Genomic DNA, 14648 nt, shown 5'->3' with positions numbered 1-14648 from the left:
AAAAAGACAAGTGTTTGTAGGTCCTACACTACAATAAAAAAAACTATAATTTCAGTGAGAAGGCTGTACTTGTTTATTTTACAGTACAATTGGTTTTTCGATCGATATTTAGGTCTCAACAGAAAGAAAATTAAATACGTAGTTTTTAAAATCACTGATATAGTTTTAATATGGCCCTGGGGGGTTGCCAGAATTTTTTAACTTGTAAAGGGGTCGCGTATTCAAGAAGGTTGAAAAACACTGGCCTACGGCATCCACGATGTTATAATTTTTTTTTTCAAAATTGCACCAAACAAATATAGATTTAAGGAAAGTACAGAACTATGACGAATTGCCACCTTTTGCTGATTGGTTTGTGTTTGTAAATAATCATATTATATATGAATCAATGAAATGCCGTGATAATTTGAATCAGCGCAAATTTTTGAGCTTTTTTTTAGGCTTTGAGCAGACCACATTATATTGAATCAGCATTAAACAGGGTCTTACTGTATATATTAGTTTTTACTATATTTCAGTATAATATACAATTTAAATCAAAACTGTTTACAAACTCACAAAGATTTCTATTGAATATGAATTTTCTTATTCAATTTATAATATCCAATTACATATTACTTCAATGAAATAAATATAAATTAATACTTTTTTTATTTACAGTTTAAACATTATGATAAAAATAATTTGTGCATATAAGCAAACTAAGAAATTAAAATTTGAAGTAAGTACAGTAAAGCATTGATTATCCAAAATCAACTCAAAGTATTAATTCCAGAAATTACAAATTTTTTATATAACAACAATTTCAATGATCTTCTATAGGCCCGCTGTTGAAATATCTCACTATCAGCACTAGTATTAGGTTTTATTTATTACAGTACAAACAGAAATGCATGATTAATAAATCACAAGCTTCTAATGCATTGAATACTTCAGTGTGCCTAGGCAATGAGCACAGCTTGATGCATTAGAAACAGCATTGATATTATAAATGTAACCAACAGCAGATTTTTCAATTTTAGATTCAAGCAGGGATTTATTAATAGTCTTTCTTAAATTATACTATGTAAAACAAAGCATAATAAGTGACTTACTTCAAAACAAAACTATAATAAATAATTTTTACATGAAAACCATGTGTTATTTAATATTAATTTTGTTATGTATTCAATACAGTGTTTTATTGCAATCTACAAACTTAATGGAAAAGACAAGAAATATTAAGAACAAGAGCTAATCATTCAAACATCATAATATATGGTAGGGCATAGATCATCTTGATTATTTCAAACAATCGATGCCCAACTGTATATTAAAACTATAGACAACCAAACCAGAGTTTTATTATAATCAAAGGCTATCACCATATTACCTTGATCTGCAAAATCTTTCTTGTGATTTATCAGATTAATTGTAATGTTTTCTGTTTTGAAACACATCTACAGGCAAAGTTCAGAGAGCAAAAATATTAACACACACGCACCTATTCATCTGATTTTAGAATTTTTTTCAAACATTCAAACTCTACCTCAGAATGATTCTGAGGATTAGCACTATAAGTTCATGAGGGCTTCATTTAATTAGTGTATTAAATTATGCATTTTGTGTGAGAAAGGTTTTACTTTAGGAAAAGTAGTTCAACTTTCATACAATGTAGTAAATTACATCTATTCATTAACAGTGTCATAGTCCTAAACTCGATACAAGAGTGTTATAATTTTTTCTCCAACATTTAAAATTCCTTCTTTCTAATATCAATCAATCTAATATTTTTCTAATATCAAATACTTTTAAAAAAATAAAGGTGTTGGTTTGATAATTTTAAATAAAAAAATTTATTCTTTAGTTTTATTCATTCTTTAGATTTATTTCTGTATAATTAGAGGTTATATAAAAATTTCTATAAGCTGATTTTAATTATAAACTTGATATTGTATACATAGTTTCAAATTAGTTTTTAATTAAGATTATTTGATGTAACTTGATAAATTCTTCAATTTATTCAGAATACTTAAGTATAACTTTCAATGTTTCAAATACTTTTGTTTTCAGCTTTACATCATCAGCTAATATTGCAACCAACAATAAAATACAGATAAGTATTATTGCAATAAACATAATTTTTAATTCATCACAATACACTAAAATGTAAATTTAACTATACAGATTTAAGATAAATTTTGTTGTAATCAACTATTCGGTTGATCTACACAATTTATAACATAATAAATTATAGACAAATTAAAAGAAAACAATAAAAAAATACTGTTTAATAAAATACTTTGATAACTTGTCTTTCATATGCTATATTTGATCATTTATCAAAATTTATTTTTAAAAAATTCAGAGGGACATTAATATTAAGCAAGAAGGGGGGATTTAAATTATGTATAATCAATTCTGTTTATTAATGACATCATTCATCTGCAGAATACTCATATTTAAAACATTTGAAAAGTAAGTCTTATTGTTGGTATTTTAAATGTTTTATGACAATTCAGAACAAGAATATAAGTAAAAAGAGAGAAAAAATTTAATGTATAAATAATAATAAATTATGCAATGACAATCAGCTAATATCTTGTAACCTTATCAGACTACTGAAAAATCGGTCATATATTTAGTTCAGAAAAAAGTAAAGAACAAAAGTGGTGTTCAATTATTCAACAAAAGAAAATTAAGAAAACATAATAATGATGCCTTGAAGTAGCAACATATTAAAGACTGTTTTTATCACATTGACAAAAATAATTTTTTAAATTGGTGTAGTTCTCACCTTGATAAATTCTCTCCAAACATTTCAAGCATCTTTTTTCAATGTTTTGATGTCATACTTGCTAAGATATTTTTGAAGTATTTAATATTTTAATATGATGTAGAAAGTTCTACAGAATAGAAACAACACAGACACAATCTGAAATACCACAGATCATTTCCAATAATGTATAGATCATTCCTTAATTTTTAAAAATTGTCTCTACATGCTCATAAAGTCACTTGAAGGATTACATCATCAACTGATCATCATCCTAGCTATTAGAAATCATATAGACATTACCAAATCTTTCTAGTTTGTAATGTCTACAGAATGCTTTATTTCAAGATTAGTTATGGCTCAAAAAATATCTAGAGAAATCTCCACATGATGCAACATAGTATGCTCTACTAAAATTTCTCACAGAAAATACAATTGAAATCGAAGTTGTCAGAATTGTGAGCAAAGGACCAAAGTAAGTCTTGAAGTATTTTGATATGAAGTGAATCAAAAACTTGCTATCATTCCTCTATTGTCAGAGAAAGGATGGTGCAGGGCCATGAAAAAGCAGGGTCAGAGAGGGCTCATGCCCAGGGTACCAACATGATGAGGCACCAAAATTCCAAAATTGTTACTAATAAAATTCATAGAAAACTGTCATATATGAGTATGAAAAATTGTTGTTATGTATACTTGTACATTTTTCTATGAACTTTTTCAAAAATTTTTCTAGAAATGCATTATTAATGTGTTATAAATGCAGCTTGCATGTCACCCTGTAAACTGTCTTGCTCCAAACTATTATTTTTGTACAGTCGACCCCCGTATAAGATCATTGATTATTCCGTTTTATATGAATTCCATGTTGTACAAGTCACTTAAATTTTACAAATACATGAGCCGTTCACAGCCCGGTACATGTATTTGTAAAATCTAAGTGACTCGTACAACATGGAATTCATATAAAACGGAATAATCAATGATCTTATAGGGGGGGTCGACTGTATTTATAATTATTGTTATGGATTGTATTTTTAATGAAGCTGAAACTAATCAAACATTATTGTGATTTTTAATATTATTTTGGACTTTTTCTGTTGTATTGAAATATGATATGCATTATATTAATGTATAATTTTAAAATTTCTAACAGACTAATGAAAGGCTTATCCAAATGACACCATATTTAAGTTTTCTCCTGGTGTCAAATGCCATGACCCTGCTATGGTGATATTCCTTTCTAAATCAATAAACTATGTTCAATGGAAACATCAGCCTGAATATTTTTTAAAAATTAGATCCAACCATTCACCAAAGATGCTAGAACTCATTTACCTTTTTAAAATAAGTTCTGACTTCATTTTTATGATTAGTAATGCAAAAGTACATCAGGTATTAGTGGTAAAGAATATCCTGAAAGCAAAAAATATTCAACACTTGAACATCTCACCAGTTTTTCTGAACCATTGCCTTGGTAATACTTATTCTGTCTGAATAACTATATTCATAAAGTATGATGGCATCTTACTAATGCTTTATTTATTTATAAATCTTTTATTGTCCAACTATTAACACTTTTCATATATACATAGTTTGAAATATTTTAATTCTCTTTCTTTCTCACACATGCATGTATTCTTAGAAATATTTCAACAAATCTGTTCCTTAAATTTTGTTGAGTAGTATAACTTTATCATCAGTTAACAAACTTCTATGTTGTAATTTAAAATAATTTATTTTTTTAAGTAGCTCTTTAAGAAAGTTTGTCACATGACTGATGAAATAGCTTTATACTGATCCTTCAATTTTGCAATGGTCTTTGGGCATTTTATGATAATTTTTTTTATAACATTTTTGACACCAAACAATTTTTGACACTCTTCCAATCAGTTGTTACTTGTGTATACAATTTTGTACATTTCATTAATTTCAAATTTTTTTAAAAGAATTTAACATTGTATATTACATGTTACATATATGTTCACTTATAGATTAATATCGTCACCTATAATATGAATAAATAATGTTAGAAGAGCAAAAATTTTTAATATGATACATTAAACTAAGAACATAAAACATACCTATAATTTATATTGGTGGCCCCAACTTTTCAATCAACAGGCCAAATTGAGCATAGGTTGTAGGTAGATGGGTGACAAATACTTTATATATTCCATCTATACAGAAAGTAGGTATATTTCTATCATTTATAACTGATGTGTCAAATATGTCCATGGGCCAGATAAACATGTACTATAAGCAGGATTTAGCCTTGAGGCAACAGTTTGGGAAACATTGATTTATATCATAAATAAAATTTTGCTTATAAAAAATATTTTTTTTAATCAATTATATATAAACTCATTTTTATACCATATTCAAAGTTAGTATGACTATTTTAAAATAATATATAATAATAAAGTATTAAGGGGAAAATAATGTAGAGTATTAATGTATTAAAGTAATTTACATACCTGGGCTGCAATTTGCAGACCTATACATTCCCACTGTTGTCTATTTGTCCTTTGCTAATCTTGAGAACAAAGTTAGATAGATGAAAATCAAGACCAGGTATGCAAAGCATAGGGGCCAGAGGGACCAATTAATTATATATGAACTTCAGGACTTAACCAGAAGTCATATGATTCTTTAAATTGAAAGATTATTAAAAATTGCAGCCCAGCATTGTGATGATATCACAATAATATAAATTTGATTTTTTTTAATTTTAAACTTTTTAAAATTCTGCTTATTCAATAATAGCTTGGACAATTGCATATAGAGAGAACTTATCATTATTGTTGATTTTTTAAAAAATATTAAGTATATTTGTTTTTCGTTGTTTAAATTTTTAAACTCAAATAACTAGAAGTGTATATATATATAANAACTTCCAAGATCGCGGAAATCTTGTAAGCTTCTTTCGTGTTTAATAAATGATTGTGTTGTTTGTAAACGAAGCATCTATCTCTGACTCAACTGCTTCCACATGTCGTTGATTGTTACCACTCAGCAATCCAAACGGCAAGGGAGACGATGACGATACATATCACATATTATCGTTCGTCGAGATTTTTTTTATTTTCCCCCCCTCGGCCCCCACACTGAAAACAATGGAATCATCATGATTTTACATCATAGGAAGGTATTTAAATATCAAAAAAAAAAAATTTAATTTCAGATTTATAAGGAGAAATAGAAACTACAGTAGAATTAAATAGATATCTAACATAATCTAAGATAGATTTTTATTCAAAAAAATCTTATTTCAGATAACTTGTGACCTCTATTGTTAAAATTATTAATAATGCTATAAAAATTTACATTTTGGCTAAGATCATTTTCATGCATATATCAGGAAGTTAAAAATTATACTGTATTTACATTTAAAAATAAGTTCATGGTTTTAATATGTCCAATTGCAAGGAAAAAGTGTATAATATAAAGTGTATTATGCTTAAAAGTAAGGTATATCAGTTGGTCTTTATTATATAGTAGGAATGAAAAATGTTTGATTGCAATTGAAAAACATTGACAGGCTTATTTAATCATTAAATAAGCCTGTCAATGTCAAGCTTGCATTTCTATTTAGTTTGTATTGTGTTGAAATGTGAATTGCGATGACATCTAATTGCAAATTATTGGGAAGTATTTCACAATTGTATGAAATCTAACCAAAAATGCTTTTAAATCACAAACAACATTAATGTCAATTTTGTATCATTCTTCAACTAATATTGATGCTAATTCCTTGAAGGAAGTAGACAGTAGAAATCTAACCTATTTCTCAAGAAAATGCCCCACAGGCTCAATAATATTCAAGTCTGGTGATTGGCCAAGAATGGTAGATGCTAAAGGTAAGTTTCATGTTCTTCAAACCAAGATTGAATACACCCAGCAGTGTGAATATAGGACCATTGTTGTCCTAAAGGATTTTGCATTACCATCTGAAAACAAAGTTTGGATCATGGGATGGAGTTGGTTATTCAGAATATGCAGATGGTTCTGGACTATTACTTTACCTTCAGACTCAACAAGTTGAATATCACAACCCAAAATCATACAGAAACTCTGCCATGCTTGACAGTGGGTTTCACTCAGTGCTTCACCCAGTGATTTCCAACATAAACATGACTGGAAATAGGAAACACAATGAAAGTTGGCTTTCCAGACTATATCATATGTTTCCATGCCTGGTGTCTGTTTTATACCTTTTGCATCACTACACATGCCTGTTTGATGTTTCCTGGTATCAACAGAAGTTTGGCTATTGCAGCCCTGCCACCAATATTATCTTTATGCAGTGTGTATTGATAGTTTTTACTGATACCGATACCCTTGCATCTGTAGCCATTTCTGCAGTAATGTGCACTGCTGTAATTTTGTTTTCTCTTTACAATTCAATGAAGTGCTCTTCTATCTTTTTCATCCAGCTTTGACTTTTGACCACAGTTGCTTCTTTTGGCAGAGTTTTCGCTGTCTTTGCATACTGAGATGTGATCAAGAAAGCAATACATTACACCCATCAGCTCAGCAACTCAGATCAGAGAAGCCCCTACCAGACATGCACCAACAATCATTTCCACTTGAAAGTTGTTAGGTCTGACATAACTGTGCCCTATGAATAGGCAAATAGCTTTTTCAACAGCAGTTGCTAGAATGTGTAAGGAAGAACATTGATGAATGTTAAGATATGTTCCAGCTTTGAATGACAGGTTGCAGAAAGCAGAAATTTCATTTCAACACCAATACATTTTGTACCACTCACTGAATTCTGAACAATGTGCATCAGAATTATACGATACTACAGGCTGATATGCCAGCCCAGATTATCACCTTTGGAGGATGCTTGATGGTATGAACAATATAGGTAGGAATGAACTCTTTGTTTGGTTGTTGGCAAATCAATCTTGCTACTGGTCTGGGAAATGAGAGAACAGTTTTATTATTCCAAATGTCTTTTCTCCATTGTTCCATGGTACAATTTTTGAGCTTGTTTTGCCCACTTAACATATGGATAGTGTTGTTTTTTAGTGACTAATAGTTTTCTTCAAGCTTTATAAGTTTCCAGGCCATTTTCTTTATGTTGCTGTAAGACTGAGCATGCACTAACATCCACACTGTTATTGCATGCACATCTGGCATTGAAGTTCATTACAGTTTAAGTGCCAATCAGATAGTAACAGCTGCTGCAAAATTCAATCCTGTCAAGATGATGTGATTCTTTGACCTATATTCAGTCTATCAGTAATCTCACCAGTAGCTTCATGTCTTTTGAGAATTTTTGAAACAGTACCAGTTGACACTTTAAAACAGTAGCAATCTCTCTAAAAACTGTGGTTTGTTCTCTTAATGATGAGAATAGGCACAGAGTTATTTTTTTTTAAGACAATTGCTTGTCCACATAATAGAAAAACAGAAAGTGTCCTTAATTTATGCCCAAAGGATTATTGCTGTATTTTGTGTTTTATGTTCATTGGTGGCTTGTACTAGTACAAAAAAACTGGCATCTAATTGGTAAAATTGAAACTGTTACCTCTCATTTTCATATTAGACAATTTTTTCTTGTTTAGTGTATACTTCCACAGTTTAGTATTCAATTTTAAATCTTAAAATGCCAAAATATTCTTTATTAAACTTGCTTTCTGATAGTGTGTAAGTAACTCTTTTATGTTTATTTTGGTTTTTTATTCAATGCAAAGCAGGAAATTGAGTCACATGTTTTTCTTAAGTGTTGCACTAATTATGGTGGCACTAATTTTGAATACCTTTGATTTTCTAGTAGACATATCAAAATCTTTTATGCAGAAATATATGTAAGAAGTTTCTAGGAAGCTATATGTTAATAACCTAATCATACAACCATTTTTAATAACAATAAAAACTTTCTGTATGTATTTCCAATTTTTAAATTTCATTATAATTAAATAAGTAAATAACTACAACAACAGTTTATGGGATGTCTTGGTAAACTTTTAAGCAAAACAAGAAAAATAATAATATATTTTTAAGAAATCTAAATTCAAATTTAATTTAATTATTTTTTCAATGCATTGTAATTTTTAAAGATGGATTCAGATTAGTTTGAATAGCATTTTTTGTCATGTATATAACAAACAACTAGTCTCCTATTATTACAAAATAACATCATATAAATCTTAAATTTTTTTAAATAGGTTTTTAAGATATATTAAAAAGTCATTAACCAAACCTAATCTTTAATCATTTAATACAATTAGATAAACAAATAAATAATAGAATTTCTTTTGACAGATGTTTCTGTTTTGAAAATAATGGAAAACGCATATTTGGCCAAGCCAACAAAGAAATGGATAAAAATATGACTTGTGGTAAGATTAAACATTTTCAAACTGATAATTTAATATTTTTAATATTGTATATTCTAAAATTTAGGTTGCTCTTTGACACTTTTTGAGCAAGAAAAAAATTCTGGAACTGCTTGGAATACAGAACCACATGAACACTGTACATTAAATGGTAATTATGAAGAATTGCAATGTGTGGGAAATGTGTGCTATTGTTCCGATCCTATCTCGGGGAAGCATATAGGACAAGTAACATTAATTCAAAATATCACTTTACTTCCTTGTTGTGAGTAACTTTTCATTTATAATTATATAACTTTTGAACAATTGTCATTATACTACTAATTATAATCATGACAGATGATGTTGAAAAGCATAGAAAGAATTATTTAACAAAATGTGAAGAAATAGTCCAACGAACACAGTTAATTACTCACCAGTTTTCTTTAAAAGGAGTTGAATTGATCGGTCTGAAAGATGTAGACTGTGATTATGATGGAAGTTTTTCAAGAAAACAGTGTCTTACTGATAAGTATGTAATGAAAAATGTTATGAAATTTAATAATTGTCAGTGAATTCAAAATTTATTAAATTTTATTTCAAATTATAGGTGTTTCTGTACAGATAGAAATGGTAAAAGTTTCAAAAGTTATAGTTCTGAAAAAGCTAATATGAAGACAGAGATGCTCTGTAGTAAGTTTCTGTTTACCTTTATTTACCAAAATATTCAAAAAATAATTTTATTAAAAAATGTATTTTCAGACTGTGCCAGAGATGAATATGATACAGAATTTATGAGTACCCATTATCCGCGGCTTGAATGCAATGGCAATACTGGAAATTACAATCATCATCAAACTGTTGGAAAAAATCAATTTTGTGTAGATGAGGATGGGGAGATTCTATATTATATTGAAAAAGAAACCAATGATCTAGCTAAACAATGTCTAGAGAAATATAAGAAATCAGGAATTGATACTGATGATGATGGCAATGACAATATCAATGACAATGACAACGTCAACAACAAAAATGATTATTATGTTTATTATTACGATTTTTAATATTTATAGTAATACTATCATCTTTTCTAACTTTATTATATTAATATTTTCAGTTACAGTGAATAAATTAAAACATTTTTTAGAGATCATAATGCAATAACATTGAACAATATACATAATGAAGACAATTACAAAATTTGGTCTTTAAACACTATGTAACTAATACACAAAGATATTAATCTGATATTAATTTTCATTTTTGATTATATTAGCACATTTTAATTATTATCTTTTAAGAAATTGCAACAATACTGATATTAACACAATATATAAAACTTTATATCTTTATCAATAATTTTAATCTATTTTAAAGTATACCTCAATAGAATTATCTGTTAACTATATGTTTGATATGAAAAACATTTGGCAGTGAATGTTTGGATTGTGTTAAATGTTTAAGGACACAAACCACATCCAAACATTTAACAATTATAAAATTATGCCAAAAATTTCATTCATAGTACTGACATTGTAATTTACCCATGTAAACTTATGAAATCAACATTTCCTTTTTTTATGCAATGCTCATTTTGGTAAAACTGTGTTACATTTATTGTCATAAGACAGCATTAAATATTCAGTACTGTTTAGTTGTTATAGGTAATTTTTCTATAGAAAAGGTAAAATTAGCTTAGACTGCACATTGCAAGTTTTTGTTTAGTTATATTATCTATCTGCTTTTAGATACAAAATAATATTTTATAAACATTAGAAAAAATATCTAATTTAATGTTAATAAACTGATCATTTTTCAAGACACATACAATGATAAATTGTTGTAATCATCCTTTGCTGTAATTAATTTCATATAAATATAGTTTACTGATTAAAATTTTTCTCCAAATAAATCTGAAATATATATAATTTTAAACCCCTCTTGTAATCGAGTCAAATATGCAAAATATGAATTCTATAAAAAGCTAGACAATGTAAATACTGTCTAAGTCTTCTCTGATGGTGAAATTATTTGTTATTATATGTTAAATGAGAAAATTCTAAATGGAATATTTATTATAAAAATCATTAACCTTTCTTCTCAAATTTTAATAGAATATCCCAAACAGTAGCCACCACCAAATTATATATGAATAAATTATTAAAAATGGCTTGTAACTATGACTTATTTTTGATGTTTTTCAAAATACTCATGGAGACCATATGGTATAATAATATGGAGACTTATCTGCAATTGTTTTAGGCAATTCTTTTCTTATTAATATATTTTATATTAACTCTATCTATCTACAAGATAAAAAAAATTTTTTTATTGGATATATACAGGTTGTAAATGCAAACATTGCTCCAGACTGGTCTGGTGCAATATTTGTTTCTACATCCCACATACCAGTTGATGCAATTTCATTGATGATTACACACACATTTTTTTACATTTCCAAGACTTTTTCATCAATGTAATTTAAGGCCTTTCCAAAAAATATAAATACAGTAAGACCCCACTTAATGTGGGGGATATGTTCCTAGACGAAAAAACCCTAAACAAAACAGCGTAAAACAAGATCATTTTAACATAGAGTAGATAGGGAAAGGGGAACACGCAACCAAAAATACAAATTTTACTATAATTTATGTTACTTTTATATTAATTTGCATAATAATATATGTTAAATAACACAAACATATACACACAGAAATGTAAAGTTCATTTTTTGTGAGGAAGGTCCTGGCTTTTCTGAAATTCTTGTTACTTTTATATTAATTTGCATAATAATATATGTTAAATAACACAAACATATACACACAGAAATGTAAAGTTCATTTTTTGTGAGGAAGGACCTGGCTTTTCTGAAATTCTTGTTTTTTTTCTTTTCTTTTTTTTTTTGCAATAAAGTTATGTAGTTTCATTTGTTGCTTTTTTTTCTTTCCTTAAGCAAATGTCGATAGCAGAAGATTGCATCCAAAACGCCTCATTTTGCTTTTGCACTGCTTTCAAAATCTGAATCATTCGCTAAAATTTGATTAGGTTCTCACCAGAAACCTGCGGTAAATACTCAATATCCTACTCGTCTACATCTCCTAGTCCTGCAGTATTGATTAGGTTGACAATTTGGTCAATGATAGGCTCTTCTCTTTGAGAATTCTTGGATACCTTCAGGGTCGGATTAACCCACTTTGGGGTCCTAGACATTTTCTTCTTACCGGGTCCACTCCCTCTCCCACAAGAAATATGAAACAATAAATAAAACAAAACTAAATGTGAAAAACTAAAACAAATCTTAAATTTTTATTAATAAAAATTTAAGATTTGTTTTAGTTTAGTAAATAAACTATCTTATTTACAAATCTTTTCAAAACAGACAGTTTGACCAGGCCCTAGACATTTGTCTCATTTGTCTATGCAATGATCTGGCCCTGAATACCTTCAACCATAACTTCTTCCAAACTCCATTCATGCATTTATCAGTTAATTATTGCAAAGCAAAGTCGATATTGCCTACGGCAGTGTTTTTCAACCTGTGGATCATGACCAGAGCCGGCCCTACCATAGGGCGAACAGAGCAGCCGCTCCAGGCGCTGTCCTAGGGGGCGCCTCAGTGGTAAAGAAAATTAAAGGGTATAAATTAGGGACAACCAAGGGGGGCGCCATAATAGGATCTCGCTCCATTCTAAAACTTGGTTCGGGCCGGCACTGGTCACGATCCCCAGGGGGTCGCAAAGCCTTACATGGGGAGTCTTGGGTAAAAGAAAAAGACAAGTGTTTGTAGGTCCTACACTACAATAAAAAAAACTATAATTTCAGTGAGAAGGCTGTACTTGTTTATTTTACAGTACAATTGGTTTTTCGATCGATATTTAGGTCTCAACAGAAAGAAAATTAAATACGTAGTTTTTAAAATCACTGATATAGTTTTAATATGGCCCTGGGGGGTTGCCAGAATTTTTTAACTTGTAAAGGGGTCGCGTATTCAAGAAGGTTGAAAAACACTGGCCTACGGCATCCACGATGTTATAATTTTTTTTTTCAAAATTGCACCAAACAAATATAGATTTAAGGAAAGTACAGAACTATGACGAATTGCCACCTTTTGCTGATTGGTTTGTGTTTGTAAATAATCATATTATATATGAATCAATGAAATGCCGTGATAATTTGAATCAGCGCAAATTTTTGAGCTTTTTTTTAGGCTTTGAGCAGACCACATTATATTGAATCAGCATTAAACAGGGTCTTACTGTATATATTAGTTTTTACTATATTTCAGTATAATATACAATTTAAATCAAAACTGTTTACAAACTCACAAAGATTTCTATTGAATATGAATTTTCTTATTCAATTTATAATATCCAATTACATATTACTTCAATGAAATAAATATAAATTAATACTTTTTTTATTTACAGTTTAAACATTATGATAAAAATAATTTGTGCATATAAGCAAACTAAGAAATTAAAATTTGAAGTAAGTACAGTAAAGCATTGATTATCCAAAATCAACTCAAAGTATTAATTCCAGAAATTACAAATTTTTTATATAACAACAATTTCAATGATCTTCTATAGGCCCGCTGTTGAAATATCTCACTATCAGCACTAGTATTAGGTTTTATTTATTACAGTACAAACAGAAATGCATGATTAATAAATCACAAGCTTCTAATGCATTGAATACTTCAGTGTGCCTAGGCAATGAGCACAGCTTGATGCATTAGAAACAGCATTGATATTATAAATGTAACCAACAGCAGATTTTTCAATTTTAGATTCAAGCAGGGATTTATTAATAGTCTTTCTTAAATTATACTATGTAAAACAAAGCATAATAAGTGACTTACTTCAAAACAAAACTATAATAAATAATTTTTACATGAAAACCATGTGTTATTTAATATTAATTTTGTTATGTATTCAATACAGTGTTTTATTGCAATCTACAAACTTAATGGAAAAGACAAGAAATATTAAGAACAAGAGCTAATCATTCAAACATCATAATATATGGTAGGGCATAGATCATCTTGATTATTTCAAACAATCGATGCCCAACTGTATATTAAAACTATAGACAACCAAACCAGAGTTTTATTATAATCAAAGGCTATCACCACATTACCTTGATCTGCAAAATCTTTCTTGTGATTTATCAGATTAATTGTAATGTTTTCTGTTTTGAAACACATCTACAGGCAAAGTTCAGAGAGCAAAAATATTAACACACACGCACCTATTCATCTGATTTTAGAATTTTTTTCAAACATTCAAACTCTACCTCAGAATGATTCTGAGGATTAGCACTATAAGTTCATGAGGGCTTCATTTAATTAGTGTATTAAATTATGCATTTTGTGTGAGAAAGGTTTTACTTTAGGAAAAGTACAAACAGAAGACATTTTGTGTGAGAAAGGTTTTACTTTAGGAAAAGTAGTTCAACTTTCATACAATGTAGTAAATTACATCTATTCATTAACAGTGTCATAGTCCTAAACTCGATACAAGATAGTGTTATAATTTTTTCTCCACAGAAACTCTGCCATGCTTGAC

At 28.7% G+C, this 14648-nt stretch overlaps 1 protein-coding gene across 1 annotated transcript; it reads left to right on the top strand.

Annotated features, from left to right (window-relative positions):
- The first annotated feature begins 6461 nt into the window (after positions 1 to 6461).
- Positions 6462 to 11672, top strand: LOC111631069. The gene is made up of 6 exons (XM_023375262.1): positions 6462 to 6612; positions 8974 to 9105; positions 9170 to 9367; positions 9442 to 9613; positions 9692 to 9774; positions 9844 to 11672. The coding sequence occupies exons 1-6, from the start codon at positions 6462 to 6464 to the stop codon at positions 10143 to 10145; spliced, it is 1038 nt and encodes a 345-aa protein (XP_023231030.1). The 3' UTR covers positions 10146 to 11672.
- Positions 11673 to 14648: the final 2976 nt, after the last annotated feature.

Source organism: Centruroides sculpturatus, unplaced genomic scaffold (genome assembly GCF_000671375.1).
Source record: "Centruroides sculpturatus isolate CEXI.00-Female unplaced genomic scaffold, Cexi_2.0 scaffold654, whole genome shotgun sequence".
Lineage (NCBI taxonomy): Eukaryota > Metazoa > Arthropoda > Arachnida > Scorpiones > Buthidae > Centruroides > Centruroides sculpturatus.
Note: the sequence above shows the minus strand (reverse complement) of the source record. Positions and strands in the feature narration are given on the sequence as shown.

Bases quoted from the DNA above. Each gene is read 5' to 3' on its own strand.
- LOC111631069 (XM_023375262.1), top strand. From the start codon at position 6,462: ATGTCAATTTTGTATCATTCTTCAACTAATATTGATGCTAATTCCTTG. The intron at 6,613-8,973 runs GTAAGTTTCATG...CAAACCTAATCT, and splicing joins AAGAATGGTAGATGCTAAAG to TTAATCATTTAATACAATTA. The intron at 9,614-9,691 runs GTATGTAATGAA...TTCAAATTATAG, and splicing joins AAACAGTGTCTTACTGATAA to GTGTTTCTGTACAGATAGAA.